The 16,018-nt window shown below is 38.8% G+C and overlaps 3 protein-coding genes across 4 annotated transcripts; 1 reads left to right on the forward strand and 2 right to left on the reverse strand.

Moving 5' to 3' along the window:
* Positions 1-222: 222 nt before the first annotated feature.
* trim25l (tripartite motif containing 25, like) lies at positions 223-6,859 on the reverse strand. Its single transcript, XM_077731098.1, has 16 exons — positions 6,126-6,859; positions 5,055-5,150; positions 4,359-4,592; positions 4,137-4,296; positions 3,953-3,985; positions 3,835-3,867; positions 3,674-3,718; positions 3,560-3,595; positions 3,451-3,492; positions 3,307-3,366; positions 2,327-2,515; positions 2,048-2,128; positions 1,943-1,978; positions 1,775-1,843; positions 962-1,027; positions 223-874 (listed from the first exon to the last, which is right to left on the reverse strand). The coding sequence occupies exons 1-16, from the start codon at positions 6,732-6,734 to the stop codon at positions 300-302; spliced, it is 2,364 nt and encodes a 787-aa protein (XP_077587224.1). The 5' UTR covers positions 6,735-6,859; the 3' UTR covers positions 223-299.
* A 1,045-nt stretch (positions 6,860-7,904) lies between these two features.
* Positions 7,905-10,965, forward strand: nudt15 (nudix (nucleoside diphosphate linked moiety X)-type motif 15). Of its 2 annotated transcripts, XM_077730478.1 has the most exons (4): positions 7,905-7,924; positions 8,010-8,158; positions 9,876-10,072; positions 10,561-10,965. In XM_077730478.1, the coding sequence occupies exons 2-4, from the start codon at positions 8,010-8,012 to the stop codon at positions 10,677-10,679; spliced, it is 465 nt and encodes a 154-aa protein (XP_077586604.1). In that variant the 5' UTR covers positions 7,905-7,924; the 3' UTR covers positions 10,680-10,965. The 2 variants fall into 2 exon arrangements, with proteins under 2 accessions (XP_077586604.1, XP_077586600.1); XM_077730474.1 differs by lacking the exon at positions 7,905-7,924 and having other exon boundaries at positions 7,931-8,158.
* On the reverse strand, positions 10,882-15,265 carry cpo (carboxypeptidase O). The gene is made up of 9 exons (XM_077730480.1): positions 15,142-15,265; positions 14,860-14,899; positions 14,129-14,230; positions 13,947-14,051; positions 13,754-13,870; positions 12,997-13,090; positions 12,677-12,879; positions 12,507-12,591; positions 10,882-11,369 (listed from the first exon to the last, which is right to left on the reverse strand). Exons 1-9 carry the CDS (start codon positions 15,219-15,221, stop codon positions 11,110-11,112), a joined length of 1,086 nt encoding a protein of 361 aa, XP_077586606.1. The 5' UTR covers positions 15,222-15,265; the 3' UTR covers positions 10,882-11,109.
* Positions 15,266-16,018: the final 753 nt, after the last annotated feature.

The raw sequence follows: 16,018 nt of genomic DNA on the forward strand, positions 1-16,018 counted from the left end.
GCATTTACACTTGCACTCCTACCTAGGAGGAGTACCTGGATAAAACCCACGCAGGCCCGAGAAGAACATGCAAACTCCATTGGTGTCTGGAGACACCTGGACTCAAACCCTCGACCCCACAACAGTGAGGCCGACCTGCAAACTCTCGTTCACAGGCCCGCTAAACTAGTTACAATTATGCCTAAATATAAATTTGTAGTAATTTCACACCTGACAATGAAAATGGATGATTAGAAGCATATATTTAATTATAAACAAATGATCAACAACCAAAAATACATTTGCTCTTTAGTGTGTTTTCACATGGGACACAGCTTGATGCTATCAGAGGTGGACGTAAATTGTCCAAGTGCGAAATCCAAACCCACTCCAACTCCACTTCCCACCCCAAAAACAGCATAAAGGGGCTGAGTAAAATTCGCCCTGAAAGTGTGAAGGTGTGTCATGTTTTCAGCCACACTGTAGAACGCCACTGTTCCCGAAGAAGAATCCACATAGATGCCCAGACGTGGGGAGTAAGTGACCGGTATATCCCTCTTTTGGTTGTCATGCAATGCTGAGCAGCAGGTATCTGAAAGCTCCAGCGTCCACGATTGCGCGTTATAGCCGATTCCCGCCCTAGTGTCCGAGCCCTTCCTGGTCAGCGAACCATACGCCACGCCCATAGAGGAGCCTCGGCCTCGCCACTCCACCTCCCAATAGGAGTGCTGGGAATATAGTGGATTGGCGCACATGACCTGAGTCCAACCGTCGAATCGTTGGGGAGTGTCAGGGTAAGGCTGCAATTGCCCTTGCAGTGTTGCCTTGGTGTTGCCGTCAGAGAGAACCAAGCGACGGTGGGCACTGTTTGGATCCAGTGTGAAATTCACAGAATCTATCAGAGCAAACATCATGAAATGAGAACAACAAAAAATACATGTTATACATGTTGGGTGTTGATATTGGCTGAAATAAGACTTACATTGTAAGAATTCTTCTCTTTCTCGTGGTTCTGGAGCTTGGATGCTGTCAAAGCTGATTTCTCTTACTGGGGGAAGAATATCATATTCATTCATTTTCTGAACCATTTTATCCTCATTAGGGTTGTATGAGCCTATCCCACATGAAACAGGGCCAGAGGCTGAATTGATGGCCAGCCGAACGCAGGGCACAAAAAGACAAACAACCATTCACATTCATGCCTAGGAGCAATTTAGAGTGTTCAATCAGCCTATCATTCATGTTTTATTGGAATGTGGGAGGAAACTGGAGTACCCGGAGGAAACCCACGTTGGCCCGGGAAGAACATGCGATTTCCTTACAGATGGACCAACCTGGATTTGAACCCAGGACCTAAAAGCTGTGAGGCCGATGCGCTAACCACTCACCACCGGGCTGCCTAAGAATATTATAACTTAAGACAAAAAGTCCCTGACTGTGGGTGACCATCATCTAACTAAACCAGGTGTGTCAAACCGATTCCGCATAGGGCCTCAGTGGATCCTGGTCTTTGTTCCAGCCAATCCAGTGCTGACAGTTTAACCAATGAGGTGTCTTCTAAAAAGTAGCGCCTGACTTTAATCAACTGATTACTGTTGCAAAAGATATCTTCTTTTTCAGTTGGAATGAAAACCTGCACTCACTGCAGCCCTTTTTGAGGACCGCTGTATTTGATGAGAGGTAAGAATCTCGTTCAAATTGTTTTTGTAAAAAAAATGCTGCAAAAAAAGTAACAGTCGAGACAGAATGCATTCACCTGTCTGCAAAGAGTAATAAGATCAGACATTTCACTCACATGCAGGGAAGGCAGCAGTGTGATTATTGGCCATGGGGGAAGGCGAGTCCAAGAACAGACTGGGGTTAACTGTGCAAATACAAAAAAGCATTTACAAGCATTTAAAAGCTTTTAAAAGCATTGCATTCAAGGAGTGAAAGTGGATGTTGGTAGAATGCTGCATTGTACCTTCCGTTGGTGTTTCGGACAGAGTTGGAAGGCCACCTGTTGAACAGGAGGGAAACATGCTTATTTAGGATTGAGCAAATAAAATGACAAGTAAAAATCTCGTGCCTGCAATTGACGCATTGGCTGTAGGTGTGTGGCCACGTCGGGAACGGAAAAGACTGCTGATCGATGGCATCCGGCTGAAAGCTGATCGAAGAAGACAGGAAAACGTGCTTTGTTAGCTTTCGTCCTAACCCTGACAAAGTTTGGGTACTGGGGCTTGTCTAGGTAAAATTGGACTCATTTCAACAGCTAGCCATAACTTATGAGGTCATTCTTCTCCTGTGTCAAAGTTAACCTGGAATATAGTACGATTGTGTGGAACATGGGTTCATCATCATGTACCTCCAGTGGATGCTGGTGCAGGTGAGAGAGTTTGGGTAGGGGTCAGGTTCACTGGACTAGGAGTGGGAGTGACAGTGACCCCTTGACTCTGAGTGGATCTGCTCCATAAAGATGGGGATCCTCTCCGGCTTGGCGTAGGGCTGGGGGATGGACTCGGTCTGGGGCTGGGTCTTAGGTTGTTTTCCCTTTCTGTTGATTACAAATAAAAACAGTAATACTTGATTTCTTCTGTATTTGAAATTGCAATTTTACAATTTGCATATACAGTAAATGGTATGTGGTGGGTGTAGTTTATTTACCTGTTCATTTTTCAGGTATTTACTTCTGGAATGTTGCTTTTTTGATTATGTAAAAGTTAAACCACTAGCATATACAATCAGTGGTGGGCCATCGGGGCCTTCAAGGCCTTCTCTGAGAAGATATCTGATTCATATATTATATTTTGTCCATCAATACTTATTAAATAATTCCAAATTGTTTGTTAGCTTCCTTTCATTGCTTTTCCCCCTGCTTGCACTGCTTACAGGTGTATGTTTTCATATTGAAGCATTTAACTAATCACATTTCACCCATGATTTGTTGCCAGGGTCAGAAATCTGCCTCAAGGCCTTTACAATCAGTTTTAATCAGTTCTATCATAAAATAGTTTGAGGGTTGGATTGAAGGCGTTGCTAGAAAATGCACAGACCGCCGCTGTATACAATTGACAAGAAACCATCGATACTATAGAAAATCAAATCCGTTCCACATAATGTAGATTAAGTGGGGCAGTTAATAAAAATGTCTCTCATAACACAGCTAAATAAAATGTGTGCACATATAAATAGACAATTTGATGCTCAACCATGGCTGTAGCAAGGTTTGCTTTGACCAACTAATCAGACAAGAAATTTAGCAATGTGTGAGGACAAATATAAGATGTGATTGGTCAACAAAACAAGCAAGATGGAATCCTGTCCAAAAAAAGAGTGTAAACCTGCCTGGCTCTCTTTCATCTCGCCTATGTCTGTCAAACAGTCTGGGTGACCTCGGAGGGATCTCTGCAACAGGAAGGAAACACAAATCTGTCACGGTAGCTGACAGCGACATATTACTTTTTACTGTGTGAGATCAAGAGGGCTCACCTCGAGATGTGTCTCGGCTCCTGACATCTTGACCTCTGAAACCTGTAATGGAGTTTTTTTTTCATTGTTACATGTCCAAAGACAGTACCTTTTTGCTAAGTGTCATTACCCAGTCCTCGTCTTTCTCCACTTCGCAATGTGGAGCCTGTAAAACAATTTCAAAATTATGAAGTGTGAATTACACCTGATGAGAGAACTCCAACATAATACACGGTGCTCGCACCTGCTGCACGGTTGTTGGAATTGCGTGCTCCCAGACCAGAAAATACTGCAGAGAAAAGGAGATTTATTTAGGGTTTGAGAGTGCCTTTGTTCATTGTAAAATTGCTTCTGTTTCTTTTAAACACAAATGTATTTATTAAAAAGAGAAAAGAAAATACTCACATTTTAAAAAGCCACTTTTGTGATTGCGATTAGCTGGATGAACAACAAAAAAGAAACTATTATTTCACCATCATGACTTTTTAGCCATTTTTTCAAAATAGTAAAAGATATATCTCACCATCGCCCAGTGTAAATAACGTTGTTTCGTGGACTGTAAATAGGGAAAACAAACATGGTGAAAGAAATGTGTGTCAAAATCATCTCCACGTGCATTTTTTTCCAAGTAATGCTAACTGGCACATTCCAAAAATATGTACTACTACCATATACATTTCATTATACGTATTATACTTAATGCAGACCTTTTTTGTTGATCTTTCCCAGCTCTTGGTTGCATAAATCTTCCACTCGCTCCCTTAAATCCAAAATGGCATCACGTACAGGCTCAAAGGAAGCATCATGGTTGACCTGCACAACTGGAAGGTCTCCTGACTCAAGTGGACTGCACATGGTTTCATACATCTGAAAGGAAATGTATGTTTACAAATTCAAATGGACTTTGAAGCCGAATAATCACCTCAAACCTGCAAATAGTAGATATGGTCCTCGCATTGAGCTAGGTCTTTCATCTGAGTATCCCTCTTCTTCAGTTCCTTGATCTCTGCCTCCAGATTATGAACCACTTCCTGAGCTTGTTCCATCTTCTCTCGACCAACCTCGTCCAGCAATTCCTCCAAGAGCTCCTGAAGTCTCTCCACCGAGTGTTGGAGCTCCGAAAGCAGCTTTTCGGAGTCACCGTGAACACGCTCTGCAGAACGCTGTAAACCCATCGATAACACAATCACGTTTAGGCCAATCAAAATGTCAAACCCAAAAGTTCTTAAACTTTTTAAGTACCATCTAAAAATACTTAGTCAGTGCAGCATGACTGGCAATATGCTATTGGCTGCCATAGACTGCAATAGATGTCCAAATCATTAAAACTGGGAGGATTGGGAGTGAATGACGATGTTTTAGTGTTTAATGTGCTAATACAAAGTCATATTTGCAATGAATCTTAATTGTTTTGGGGGAAATATACAAGAAATCATAGTTTTGGATTATCTTTAATGCTATAGTTGTGTTCCAAAGCACCCAAGTATACTAAGTGCTGCATTTTTTGACCTGATCTCATACTGTGTAAGTTTTCAATGTTATTCCACTACTCACAGAATATTAAAACGTGTATTTTCAAGTGACAGCAAACAATGTAGTGCAGCTGGTATTTTTCCAGATCCTACCTTCATCCCGTCCATCATCTTCTTCATGTCTTTCAGTTCCTGCTGTCGGTCTTTGAGCTTTTTCTGATTTTCCACCTGCATCCCAGAAAGCCCTTTCTGTTGTCGATTGGATGACACAATCAGTGACATCGGTTAGATAACAAAAGGCGACAATAGACGATGGAAAAACGTGAGCGACAGACAGGAATGTTGCTCGGAATGCAAAAGCTTGCGAGTTACATTTGAAGTGCTTCTCGAAATACAGAGCAGGAGCCGTAACCGTGTGTACTGCACGTTTTGTAATGAATGATTGTGTTGTACTGATTGAAAAAAATAATTAGCTATGTTGTAGGGTTGGGGTCAGGAACCTTTTTGACGAAGAGAGTCATAAACAATTCATATTTTCTAATGTTATTCCTTGAGAGCCATACTCCGAATTTAAAAGTCAAAATACATTTAAATGTGTGCCTTTTTTGTAATTTCACAACTTTTAAAGTGGAAAAAACTCATACTTTTGACAACATTCTTATGCAGTTGCTAATAGATGAGTATGCATTCCAGAAGTCTAATGCAGAAAAAAAAAGATTAAAGCAGCTCTAGACGTAGTATCTCAGCCCTGTCACCAACGGTTTCCGTATTTTGGAAAACAATATTGAGAACATTCTTATTGCTAATCAATGATAGTATACATTCCAGAAGAGTCTAATGCAAATAAAAAAAAATGCAGTATCTCAGCTCTGATACAAGCGGTTTTTATATTTTAGCTCACAGTTTAACAGAGAGCCAGATGCACCCTTCAAAAGAGCCACATGTGGCTCTCGAGCCATGGGTTCTCTACCCCTGTTGTAGGGGAATGGTTAGTATAAATAAAAAAATTAAAAAAACAATGAAACCAATTATTTCTCAGTAACGTATCTCAATCCAGCCAAAATCTTAGAACATATATTTTACCCCCCTTGTGAAAACAGTACAGTTTTCGTCAATGGTATGATTACGATATGGAAAATATTAAGTTCAGGATGTTGTTATTTTTATTTAAAAATATATACATTTGTATATACTTAATAATACTTAATTAAATATAATAATCACCTCTTTGTCCAGGCGTTCGGCCTTGGTGGACACGCTCTCATGACCCTTGTGCTGGTTGCTGGTGCAAATCCAACAGATGAACACCTTACATTGGCGACAAAAGAACTCTTGTAGGTACTTGTGCTGGGTACAGATCTTCTCTGTCAAGTTGCTTGTCGGAGGGATCAGTTCATGCTCTTTCATGGCCTTTGTGGTCTGGTGAGGCATCAGGTGTTCCTGGCAGTATGAGCTCATACACATCAGGCAGCTCTTGACCGCCGCCCTCCGCTCTCCCTTGCACATGTCGCACAGCACTGCCGAGGTGGATAGAGTTTTTTTGGATTTCATCGCTCCTCGTATGCTTTGATAGACTTCGGATCTTGGAGTTCCTCTGCGGAGTTGTTCCACAGCTTCGGCCAGCATGGTGTTTCTTGAAAGCGATGGCCGTGGACTAAAAGTCTGACGGCATTGTGGGCAACTGTACATCCCCTTGGGATCGTCTTTGCTCCAGTAGTCCTTAATACAGGCCATGCAGTAGCTGTGGCCACAAGGGATCGTAACCGGATCATTGGGGAGGTCCAGGCAAACAGGGCAGTTGAACTGCTCTTCCGTCCATAGTTTACCACTCATGGTCAAAACGTAGAAATGAAAAGCAAATGGTGGAAGACACACGAGTGTGATGAGAAGTTGTAAAGAGTCACAGGAGGAAATTTATGTCTGTTCGAAAGGTACGAGCAGGGAGCGGCCTGAGCCACCAGGCAGGTTGAACGGGTACAGATGGGTGTCGGCAGAAAAGCCGGGAAATAAAGGAAGGAGTAAATCTTTTTTATTGTATTGATGACCCAGATCTGTATATAAATACTAAGTATCGTGAGATTGCTTAGTTAAAATGGAAACCTGGTATTTGTAAACCATGAGTTTTTCTGCTAAGATGATGAGGGTGTAAATGCTAAACTCATATATGGATGACTTTAAATGTATGTTTTGTGACTGCTAAGTGTATAAAAGGGGATGAAGCAGAAAGGGGGAAGTAGCATCGACATAATAGTACAAGGTTGTAGTACTGGTAGTATCTGATTCACATTTGACGGTTGAGCTGGGCGTGGCTTCAGTGTTAAGTGGTCATGCTGGGAACATACTAGAACATGGCTTTATTTTTCATGAACTATGAAGGCTTTTTGTTATGCTCGATTTGTTCTTGTTTTTTTTTTTTTTTTAAGGGAAGACGGTAGCTAAAATATCTACTCCTATCTACTATGAGCCTGTTTTTTCTCCTTAGTGGTCATTAATTGCAATATTTAATTGTGGAATTAAATTGTAGCTCTCTGATTTTTTTCTAGATGGATTGAAATGAAATTGAATGTTTTAGTAGCATATGGTGAACCTGCTTGTAGACATTTTTTGTTTGCCTGAAGGCTGATTAATTACCTGAATTGCCTTGTTGCATTGTAGAGAGAGCCAGTTGATTGTAGTTCATTTTGAACTTGTTTTTAAAAAATGGCACCCATCAGGACTGTTTTCTATAGCACTCCTCAAATATTGTGAAGAAATGTATCTTTATTTTATTATAATTATTATTATTGTTATTATTATATTTTTTTACTTTGCAGTGACTTGAAGTTGTCTGTACACTTTTTTGTTATCAGAACAAAATACTATTAGTTTGGTGTTTATAAACAGGACAAAATAAAAAATATATATAATGTCAACGATGGAACATGAGTCAATAAATTATAATGGGCATAATGTTAAAATACGCTCACAATAAAATAACGCGTGACGACACAATGCCGACGGGAACGAACCCGGAAGTGCAAGGGGTGAGTCCTCGTTTGGTTTACCAAGTGTAAATGTGCTTGTGTTTACTTAGTTTTGTTTCAAAGTGGCCATTTAATGCTTGATCAGATGTCACAAAACGCAATTAGACGTCCAGGGGTTGGAGTTGGGGTACTGGTGACAGATCCATCTCACCCAGGATGTGTTCTTCTCGGGAAGAGAAAAAGCGTTATGGGGAAAGGCAAGTACCAACTTCCCGGTGGCCACCTGGAGTTTGGGTACGTGCGTATATCGATCGCAACTCTCTGAAAAATATGAGTCCAATATTAACTAACTGCTTGTCATCGACAACGATAGTCGTCCTATTCATCTCAAATGGGAGATCGGAGTCTTTTTTTAACACCCCAGTACGGTGATTTACAAAATTGGTACAATTCTGACAGGGCCAAAAATTGACTTTCAGTGATTAATAGCGATACTGCAGTAATCGTGAAAACTAAATGATTTCATACAAAACAGCATCCGAACAAACTTGAAATATGAAGTCATTATAACATCAATTAAGATAAAAAGTTTAATAAATTATAGAAAGGGGCTCCTAATTGTAGCTGTCATTTTTCTTGTGTCCTGATCTGACAGAATGAATAAAAAAAATATCAATTCATTCTTTAAATTCCTGCTTTTCTGTTTACTTTTCTTGTTTTATTTTAAGGGAAAAACGAGTTTTTTCATCTCCACACCAGTATAAAAAATCTTTTCATTTCCCAGCTTAACCTTACAAAGGTTGCGGTTGTGAATTGGTTACCAGCCAATGGAATTAATCTTGTATAGTAAATTGCAAACATACAGGACTTTTTGTTTTTGTCCTGGAGTAATAAAACGAAAGGTCACAAAACCCAGTATTTTTAGTATATTAGTGTGTATGGGCCTGGATATAACAGACATCACAACAATAAATGTCATTTTTTTGTGTTTTCCATTGTCATAGACATAAGAAATTCTCGATTTGTATTGACGATATGTACGAAGAACGTCAAAGCCTTTAGAACAATGTGTTCTTTTGGTTATTTTTGTGGTCAATGTCAAAACACCATTTTCATAAATTATAGTTTTTTTTGCAGGTGGCAGAAAGTTGAAATATTCAGACTGCTCCAGAAATGAAAGTGAAATTCTAAACTTGCATTATAAGGCTTTCTGTGATGTTTGGCAAGGACAGATGTCAGAGTCAACACATGTTGACCCAACCAAAACAGACAGCTTGTGGTTTTTCTAGTGCTCCCCCCAGGAAGGCGCCACAGTGTGGCACCACGCATAATGAATGGCTTGGTCAATAACACCATTTGTTATGCCAGCCACAGTGTCAAAAGGCAATTTAAACCCAAACAATAGCAAGACACCGTACTAACTACTTTAAGGCATTAAGTACAAGCTACATATTATTCATACAATTTTAAATTGAAAACCTACAAAACTTAGATAACTAAAGGACTAGTTACATTTGGAATTTGGTAGAATTTTGAAACTCTCGCACTACTCTCGTCTTCTCTGCGCAGCAGCAATCATATGGCGCGCAGTAAATAAAATCCAAATTTTAAATTTTTTAATAAATTTATGTATTGTTATTTATTTATTTTTACCCCTTTCTCCATGATGGCGCCGTTTACACAGTAGCCAGTGGCAGTAGCTCTGTCCACTCTTATGTTTTTTTGTGTTTTACAGCATGTTTTACATGGAAAAATAAGAGGGAACATTGACATGCACCTGCTTATGGCAGGTGTGATACAGGTATACCCATAGCGAGCAATGATGATGTCGCTGACACTGGTACTCAGTGTGCTCAGGGAGGTTGTCTTTCTGCCCAGACCAATGAAAAATTAAAGGGAACATTGACTCTCACACACAAATACCTTTGGAAAAGAATGTCCATATGTAATCCTGGTACATACAGTAATGGATGCACAAATAACCACAGCAAGTGACTTTATTCCCATACAGGGAGACGTGGGAGAAGTGTGCTCAAAGGGAGGTGTTAGAGGAAGCTGGTTTGCATTTGGTCAATATCCACTTTGCCTCTGTGGTGAACTCTATTAAACTGGAGGAGCAGTATCACTATGTTACCATCATTATGCAAGGAGAATTGGCCAAGGATCAATCCACAGAGCCCCAGAACTTGGAACCAGAGAAAAATGAAGGTTTGTAATTGTATTTAACACTGCTCTCACAAGTGGGTTCTCCTTTTGCACTTTTGTGGTTAGAAAAATAAAAAGTAGTTAGAAGAATGATTACAATTTTTTTATTAGCATATAAAAACAAAGTTAGAGCCATTGTAGTGAAGAAGTTGTGGCTTACCAAAAGATGTGCAATGTATTTTCTAATGGCTTTATCACATGTAAATGCAGTTACTGGCATTTGTATGAGCAACTGCCCCATGATGACATTTCAAGGCTGTGTAAGGATTAAGTTTAACATTTCAGTTAGAGATTTATCAATGTTTTCTAGAGAGTTGGTAGATAAAATGATCTCAACATGTCTTTGAATGTGAAATGTTGGATTAAAATTCACTCTCAACCAAACAATCTATTCAATTACTTGAGTAACTCATGAATTGCCTCAATTATTTTGTACTCATACTACTGCGTCCAACCAACTTAGCAGTGACTTTCTATATACTCCATCCCAGGGTGGAAATGGACACAGTGGGACCAGTTCCCAAATTCGGACCAGCTCTTTTTGCCACTGGCTGGACTGAGAGAAGAGGGCTACCAACCCTTCTCCACCAGAGAAGTAGAAATTTCTTAAGTTCCATTGTTCCTTTGTGTCAAAGAACCATTTCTTTCTCTTTACTATGTCATTTGGTTTACAGTCTATTATTTAACATCTAAAACGCAACATGGGAAGTTAAAATGTGTTTAACGCTAATATTCGTGCTTTTTTATAGTTGGTCAAAAAAAACGAATAACCTCTCTCTAGTAAGCCTGTATTTGTTTTGAGTCATATAACCACTATGTAGTCTATATATCGTATTTTCTGTTGCTTCCCTGCTTCCACTTTTGTCTGAAATAAAAGGAAGAATTTAGCAAATAGAGTTGGTCTCCGGGGCTAAGCTTCTCTCCATAAAAATTGTACGTGGCCCCTAGTGTGATCTAAAAAATGTTAGATTAACATTTAACCCTATTATTAGACAAAATAGTTTTATTTTCATTCAGACTGATTCAATCATTTTTCAACATTACATGATACTTGTGAATCCTGCCAACACCAACACAGTCCATAGTGTTGGGATGGTGGATGCCACACCGCCATTAAAGACCTTGTTGTGGACATAGGTGATTATGTGCAAGGCTCCGCTATAAGCTTCCTCACAGGTGGGCTGAATCTGATCTTCAGGAAGCTCAAAACCATGTTCTCCCTCATCTCTCAGCTCAAATGTGTAAGAGAAGGGAATTCCTTGAAGTCGAGCCCAATCTCTGGAGGAGCCCGAGTTGGCATCTATTGACAATTTAAAGCATTAGTAACAAATATCGCAAGGGAAGGAATTTTAACCATTTGTCAGTGGTAGCATATTACGTTTGGTCTAGCCTATTTTATTGGATGGGTACCGTATTTTCACGACTGTAAGGCGCACCGCATTATAAGGCGCACCGCATTATAAGGCGCACCCTCAATGAATGACATTTTTTCCGTATTATAAGGTGCACTGTATTATAAGGCGCACTGTCTATTTTGGAGAAAATTTAAGACTTTTAAATGCGCCTTATAGTTGTGAAAATACGGTAATTGCTATTGACTTCCAGGTATGAAGCACTCACTACACAGTCACCTATAGAGCCAGCCATTGTTGATGTCTTGGATTTTTTGGTATAAAGTCTTGCAGTGGGGGAGGAGCTATATGATGGAAGATTTTGTAAACTAAGATGGCATCTGCATATTTAACAGTATTGTTTCAGTTCAGGCGTTTTTGTTTTTTATTATCCGACAGTGGTGTTTTTTCGTTTTTGGTTTTCTGTTTTTTCCATTTATAAGGCGCACTGGATTATAAGGCGCACTGTCTATTTTGGAGAAAATTTAAGACTTTTAAGTGCGCCTTATAGTCGTGAAAATACGGTACTCTAAATGTGCCCCCTGAAAGATTTGACAGAGTTCAGATGTTAAGATGAAGACTAATTGATTTGGTAGAGATTTGGAGTGAGATCAAGAGTTTGGTAAACAAATTATGTTGTGTTGTTTATGCTTTAGGTATCTGAATAACTGTTACTATGCCTTTATTTTAGCTTGTTTTCAATTTTACAATTATTAGTGTAGTAAAACGTTAGTTTTTTTGCCCTGGTAAAATATTGACCTCAAAATGGGCATTAGAAATTGATTTTTTCCCTTCTTCATTGTACTTTTTTTTTTGTAGCTGATGCGATTTATAGTCCGGAAAATACGGTAAGAGTTTTCAGGGAAATTGGAGCCGTTTGCACCTGTCTGGATGTGTGACAACCCTTGAAATAGCCGAATGAATGACCCTTCTATGTAAGCAGAGTTGAAAGCTAATATTTAAATCTAAATTCCAACCAGATTTTTTGGGGGGAGGGGTAGGTAAGCAGGTGTGCTGAAGTATGACCGTGACATGTCATAACTTACATAATATATCTGGTGAGGTCCCTACTTGGTAGATCTTCCCGTGGACTTTAAAAATGGCATTAGCTGCAGCCACACCAACTTCCATCTAAATAGAAAGACATTACACATGTTTTTCCTTTTCAATTTGACGTATTAATCACTCAAAAATATTTTTAGTGACACGGACATACTAGTTCCTTGTAGTTGGGGGCAGTAAAATTAGGGTGTCCATAAGGAAGCAGAAGAAGCTGGCCATAAGAATGGATGGTGAGGAAACATAAGAAATCTTCCTTCCTGCTTCCTACAAAGTAGGTAACTGCATGGGTTTCAAGCTCAGACTCGCGAGCTCTGCCGCCGAAAATCTCCGTGCAGCAGTCAGATGACACACCAATAGCTGTCATAAAAATGAGAACTCTGCAAATATAGGAGCCGCAATCATAGACTCTCACGGGTCTAATAAATTGAGTGTGACGTTGATGCTTAGATTGTTGCTATGAAGAAAAACACAGACTGCCCCAGTTGGCGTTGAAGTTGCGGTTTAGATCAGTTCCAGTGCAGTTGCAGCCCGCTGGTGCCGGTGATCTGTTCTTCCTCCATAAACGGGTCTAAATGGGTCAGAGTAGCCTCTTATAGTAAGCTTGTTGATGAATGTTATTTAGGTAATGCTGAAAATCAAGAATTTTTAATGATTGACAGGCTTTGAGTGTCTATTTTAGAATATCTTGATTTAAATACAGCCAAGAGTTGTGTAAAACTACGTGATATAGGATGTTATGGATAGATTGTTGACGATTAATACTATTAACAGTATGAATAGAAACTTTTTTTCTTTTTCTATAGAACTTAAGTGGGGATTCTTTGCTCTCAAATGGGTCACTCCCTGTAAAATCTTGGTCATTTCCCATTTTGGGACATTTTTGGGTCACTGGCTAAATCGTTGGCTGCCATTTTTAACTGGCACGGGCAGATAAACATTTGTTTAAATTTATTTGCTGCCCTTAATGATGTGTAGTATCCAATCCATTTTGAGTGAAAGGGAATTGGCTTTCAAATTTTCATTACAAAAAATTAATTAACAATGTCTTAAAAATATTAAATCAGGTAAGAAAATGAGGTGTATCTTTTAATCTGTAATCTATTCCAATAATAGACCTTTGAATCATTATAAAATGTAATCGTGCAATGACGATACTGGATTTTACAACTGTTCTATTCCTCCTTGTCTTTTTGGCTAAAACTCTGATGGGGAAAAAAAATGTAGCACTCACTGAGTTGTTCTCCCACGAATAAATGTAACCGTCCATGTTGAGCACTGGGGTGACATAAAAGTCCAAATTCCTCAACATTTCTCCCATTTTAGGGTCTGTGTTGTAAGTCTGTAAGATCTGAGTTGGAAAAACTCAACTCATGAGTGTTACTGAGAATTTACCATTCATTTGAAACATGTTTGTGATTCATTACCTGATTGACGAAGTATTGACAGAAAGCTGGAGCAATCCATTCTCTAGCATGAATACCACAGTCCATCCAGATAGCTTTTTTCTTTTTTCCAGTTTCTACACCAATCTGCAGGGTAAAGAGGACTTTTTTTTCTCTTCATATCCATTCATTGGTTTGTTGCTTAATTTTAACAACATTATCACCTTGAGCATACTTATAGTCCTCAGCTCATAGGTCTTTCCATACTCCATGAGGGTCACAATATCAGCATTGTCTTTTGCAAGCTGCTCCATCCACTCAGAGATCTGTGGATTCAAAATTGTAAGGCACATGTGTCAAAGTGGCGGCCCGGGGGCCAAATTCTGGCCCGCCGCATCATTTTGTGTGGCCCGGTAAAGTAAATCATGAGTGCCGACTTTCTGTTTTAGGATCAAATTAAAATGAGTATAGATGTATATTAAATGTCCTGATTTTTCCCCTTTTAAATCAATAATTGTAATTTTTTAAATCCTTTTTCTGTGTTTTTAGTTCAAAAATCATTTTGTAAAATCTAAAAAATATATTAAAAAAAGCTAAAATAAACATTGTTTTAGATCTATAAAAAAAACTCAATTTTCAGGGCTTTTAATCCAGTTCTTTTATTCCATTTTTAAAAAATGTCAGGCCCACGTGAAATCAAGTTGACGTAAAAGCGGCCCGCGAGCCAACCCGGCTCTGACACTCTTGATGTAAGGTCTTGTCCATATTCATTTGCAAGATTGTAAAGATTTTTTTAAAATCCTAACATAGGTTTGTTTCAACCATTTCCCTATGGAGCTAAGGAGCAGTATTTAAATAGGATTAAATGTGATTTCATCAAATTAGGGGGGTATAAACTGTCATAAAATTGATTTTGCCTGAGAGCTTACTCACCCGTGAGTGTTTTTATCCTTACCTCTGACATGGGATGATATTTGTAATAGTTGTACTGTGGTCTGTTGCGCACACCAAAACAACATTAGGAATAATGAATCATAATATTTCATACTTTCACATTAGTTACACTTCATAGAAATACAGTACTTTAGCTAAATATTTAAAGCCATGCATTGCTCATTTACACCAGTATATGACAGTTGGGATTTTCCCAATATTTAGTTTACCATAATTGTCATGAGATTGATTAAAAAAAAACGACAACAAATGAAGTGTATCCAGTTAAAGAAGATTGACTCACTTTTCAAGTATCATAGCTTCAGCCAATGAAAGCAGCACCACAAGAACAACTTGCACATCACACAATCGAATTGCTGCCATTTCGAGAAGAGTTTTTCGCTGTGAACTTTAGGACCTGCATTTCCTTTTATACTGTGGATATGAAACAGATAAGGAACAACCTTTGCCTCATTTTAAGATGTGTTATCATCATAATGCTGTTAATGTGTCCATTGACATCCATGCATAATTCTATCTTGTCATTTTGTTTGAAGGTTTTGGTAACATTTTACTTGATTATACTTCAATGCACTGATAACTGCACACGGGGAAAATAAGGAAAAAGAATGTGGTATAAAAATGAGCGAGAAATCACAAAATAAAAAATATTGATGCTGGCATAAAAAAAAGGAAGAAAGAAAGGAGGATGGATATTGTGTACAGTTAAAAATGATTTTTGGTGAGTAAAATATGGCTATATTCCTAAATAATATTTCAATTGCGGGCTAAGTTCTGATATCTGAAATGCTCCAGTGTTTGTATTTAATCACTAAATGCTGCTAGGAAGTGGATTTTACCCCATTTTAGTGCAATTATTGCCGTTTCACCATTGACATCCATCACTGTCTTTTACCGGGGAAATCACCCTCTGGCTCGGTTGTAATGTTGTAATGTCTGAAAAGCTCCAGTATTTGTATTTAATTAAATGCTGCTAGGACGTGGATTTTACCTGTTGAAGGCACTATGAGAAAATGCACGGACTGCCACTGCAATATATTATATTTAGATGGTAAAGTTTGCATTATAACGGAATTCATGCTGAATTGTTGTTTTAATCCACAATTCATAGAGAGCACTGGCTGCAAAAGATAATCAATATTAAAATAATTTCACAGAAT

The sequence above is a fragment of the Stigmatopora nigra genome, chromosome 1 (genome assembly GCF_051989575.1).
Source record: "Stigmatopora nigra isolate UIUO_SnigA chromosome 1, RoL_Snig_1.1, whole genome shotgun sequence".
Classification (NCBI taxonomy): domain Eukaryota; kingdom Metazoa; phylum Chordata; class Actinopteri; order Syngnathiformes; family Syngnathidae; genus Stigmatopora; species Stigmatopora nigra.

What these genes read in the sequence shown, in the direction of transcription:
- trim25l (XM_077731098.1), bottom strand. Translation starts at nt 6,734, where the DNA reads ATGAGTGGTAAACTATGGACGGAAGAGCAGTTCAACTGCCCTGTTTGC. An exon ending in AGCCAATGCGTCAATTGCAG is followed by an intron (nt 1,979 to 2,047) that starts GCACGAGATTTT and finishes CCTGTTCAACAG; the next exon opens with GTGGCCTTCCAACTCTGTCC. An exon ending in CACTGCTGCCTTCCCTGCAT is followed by an intron (nt 1,028 to 1,774) that starts GTGAGTGAAATG and finishes TTCTTCCCCCAG; the next exon opens with TAAGAGAAATCAGCTTTGAC.
- cpo (XM_077730480.1), bottom strand. Translation starts at nt 15,221, where the DNA reads ATGGCAGCAATTCGATTGTGTGATGTGCAAGTTGTTCTTGTGGTGCTG. An exon ending in GGACTATAAGTATGCTCAAG is followed by an intron (nt 14,052 to 14,128) that starts GTGATAATGTTG and finishes TTTACCCTGCAG; the next exon opens with ATTGGTGTAGAAACTGGAAA. An exon ending in CCCCCAACTACAAGGAACTA is followed by an intron (nt 12,592 to 12,676) that starts GTATGTCCGTGT and finishes CTTTCTATTTAG; the next exon opens with ATGGAAGTTGGTGTGGCTGC.
- nudt15 (XM_077730474.1), top strand. Translation starts at nt 7,998, where the DNA reads ATGCTTGATCAGATGTCACAAAACGCAATTAGACGTCCAGGGGTTGGA. An exon ending in GGTGGCCACCTGGAGTTTGG is followed by an intron (nt 8,159 to 9,875) that starts GTACGTGCGTAT and finishes ATTCCCATACAG; the next exon opens with GGAGACGTGGGAGAAGTGTG. An exon ending in GGAACCAGAGAAAAATGAAG is followed by an intron (nt 10,073 to 10,560) that starts GTTTGTAATTGT and finishes ACTCCATCCCAG; the next exon opens with GGTGGAAATGGACACAGTGG.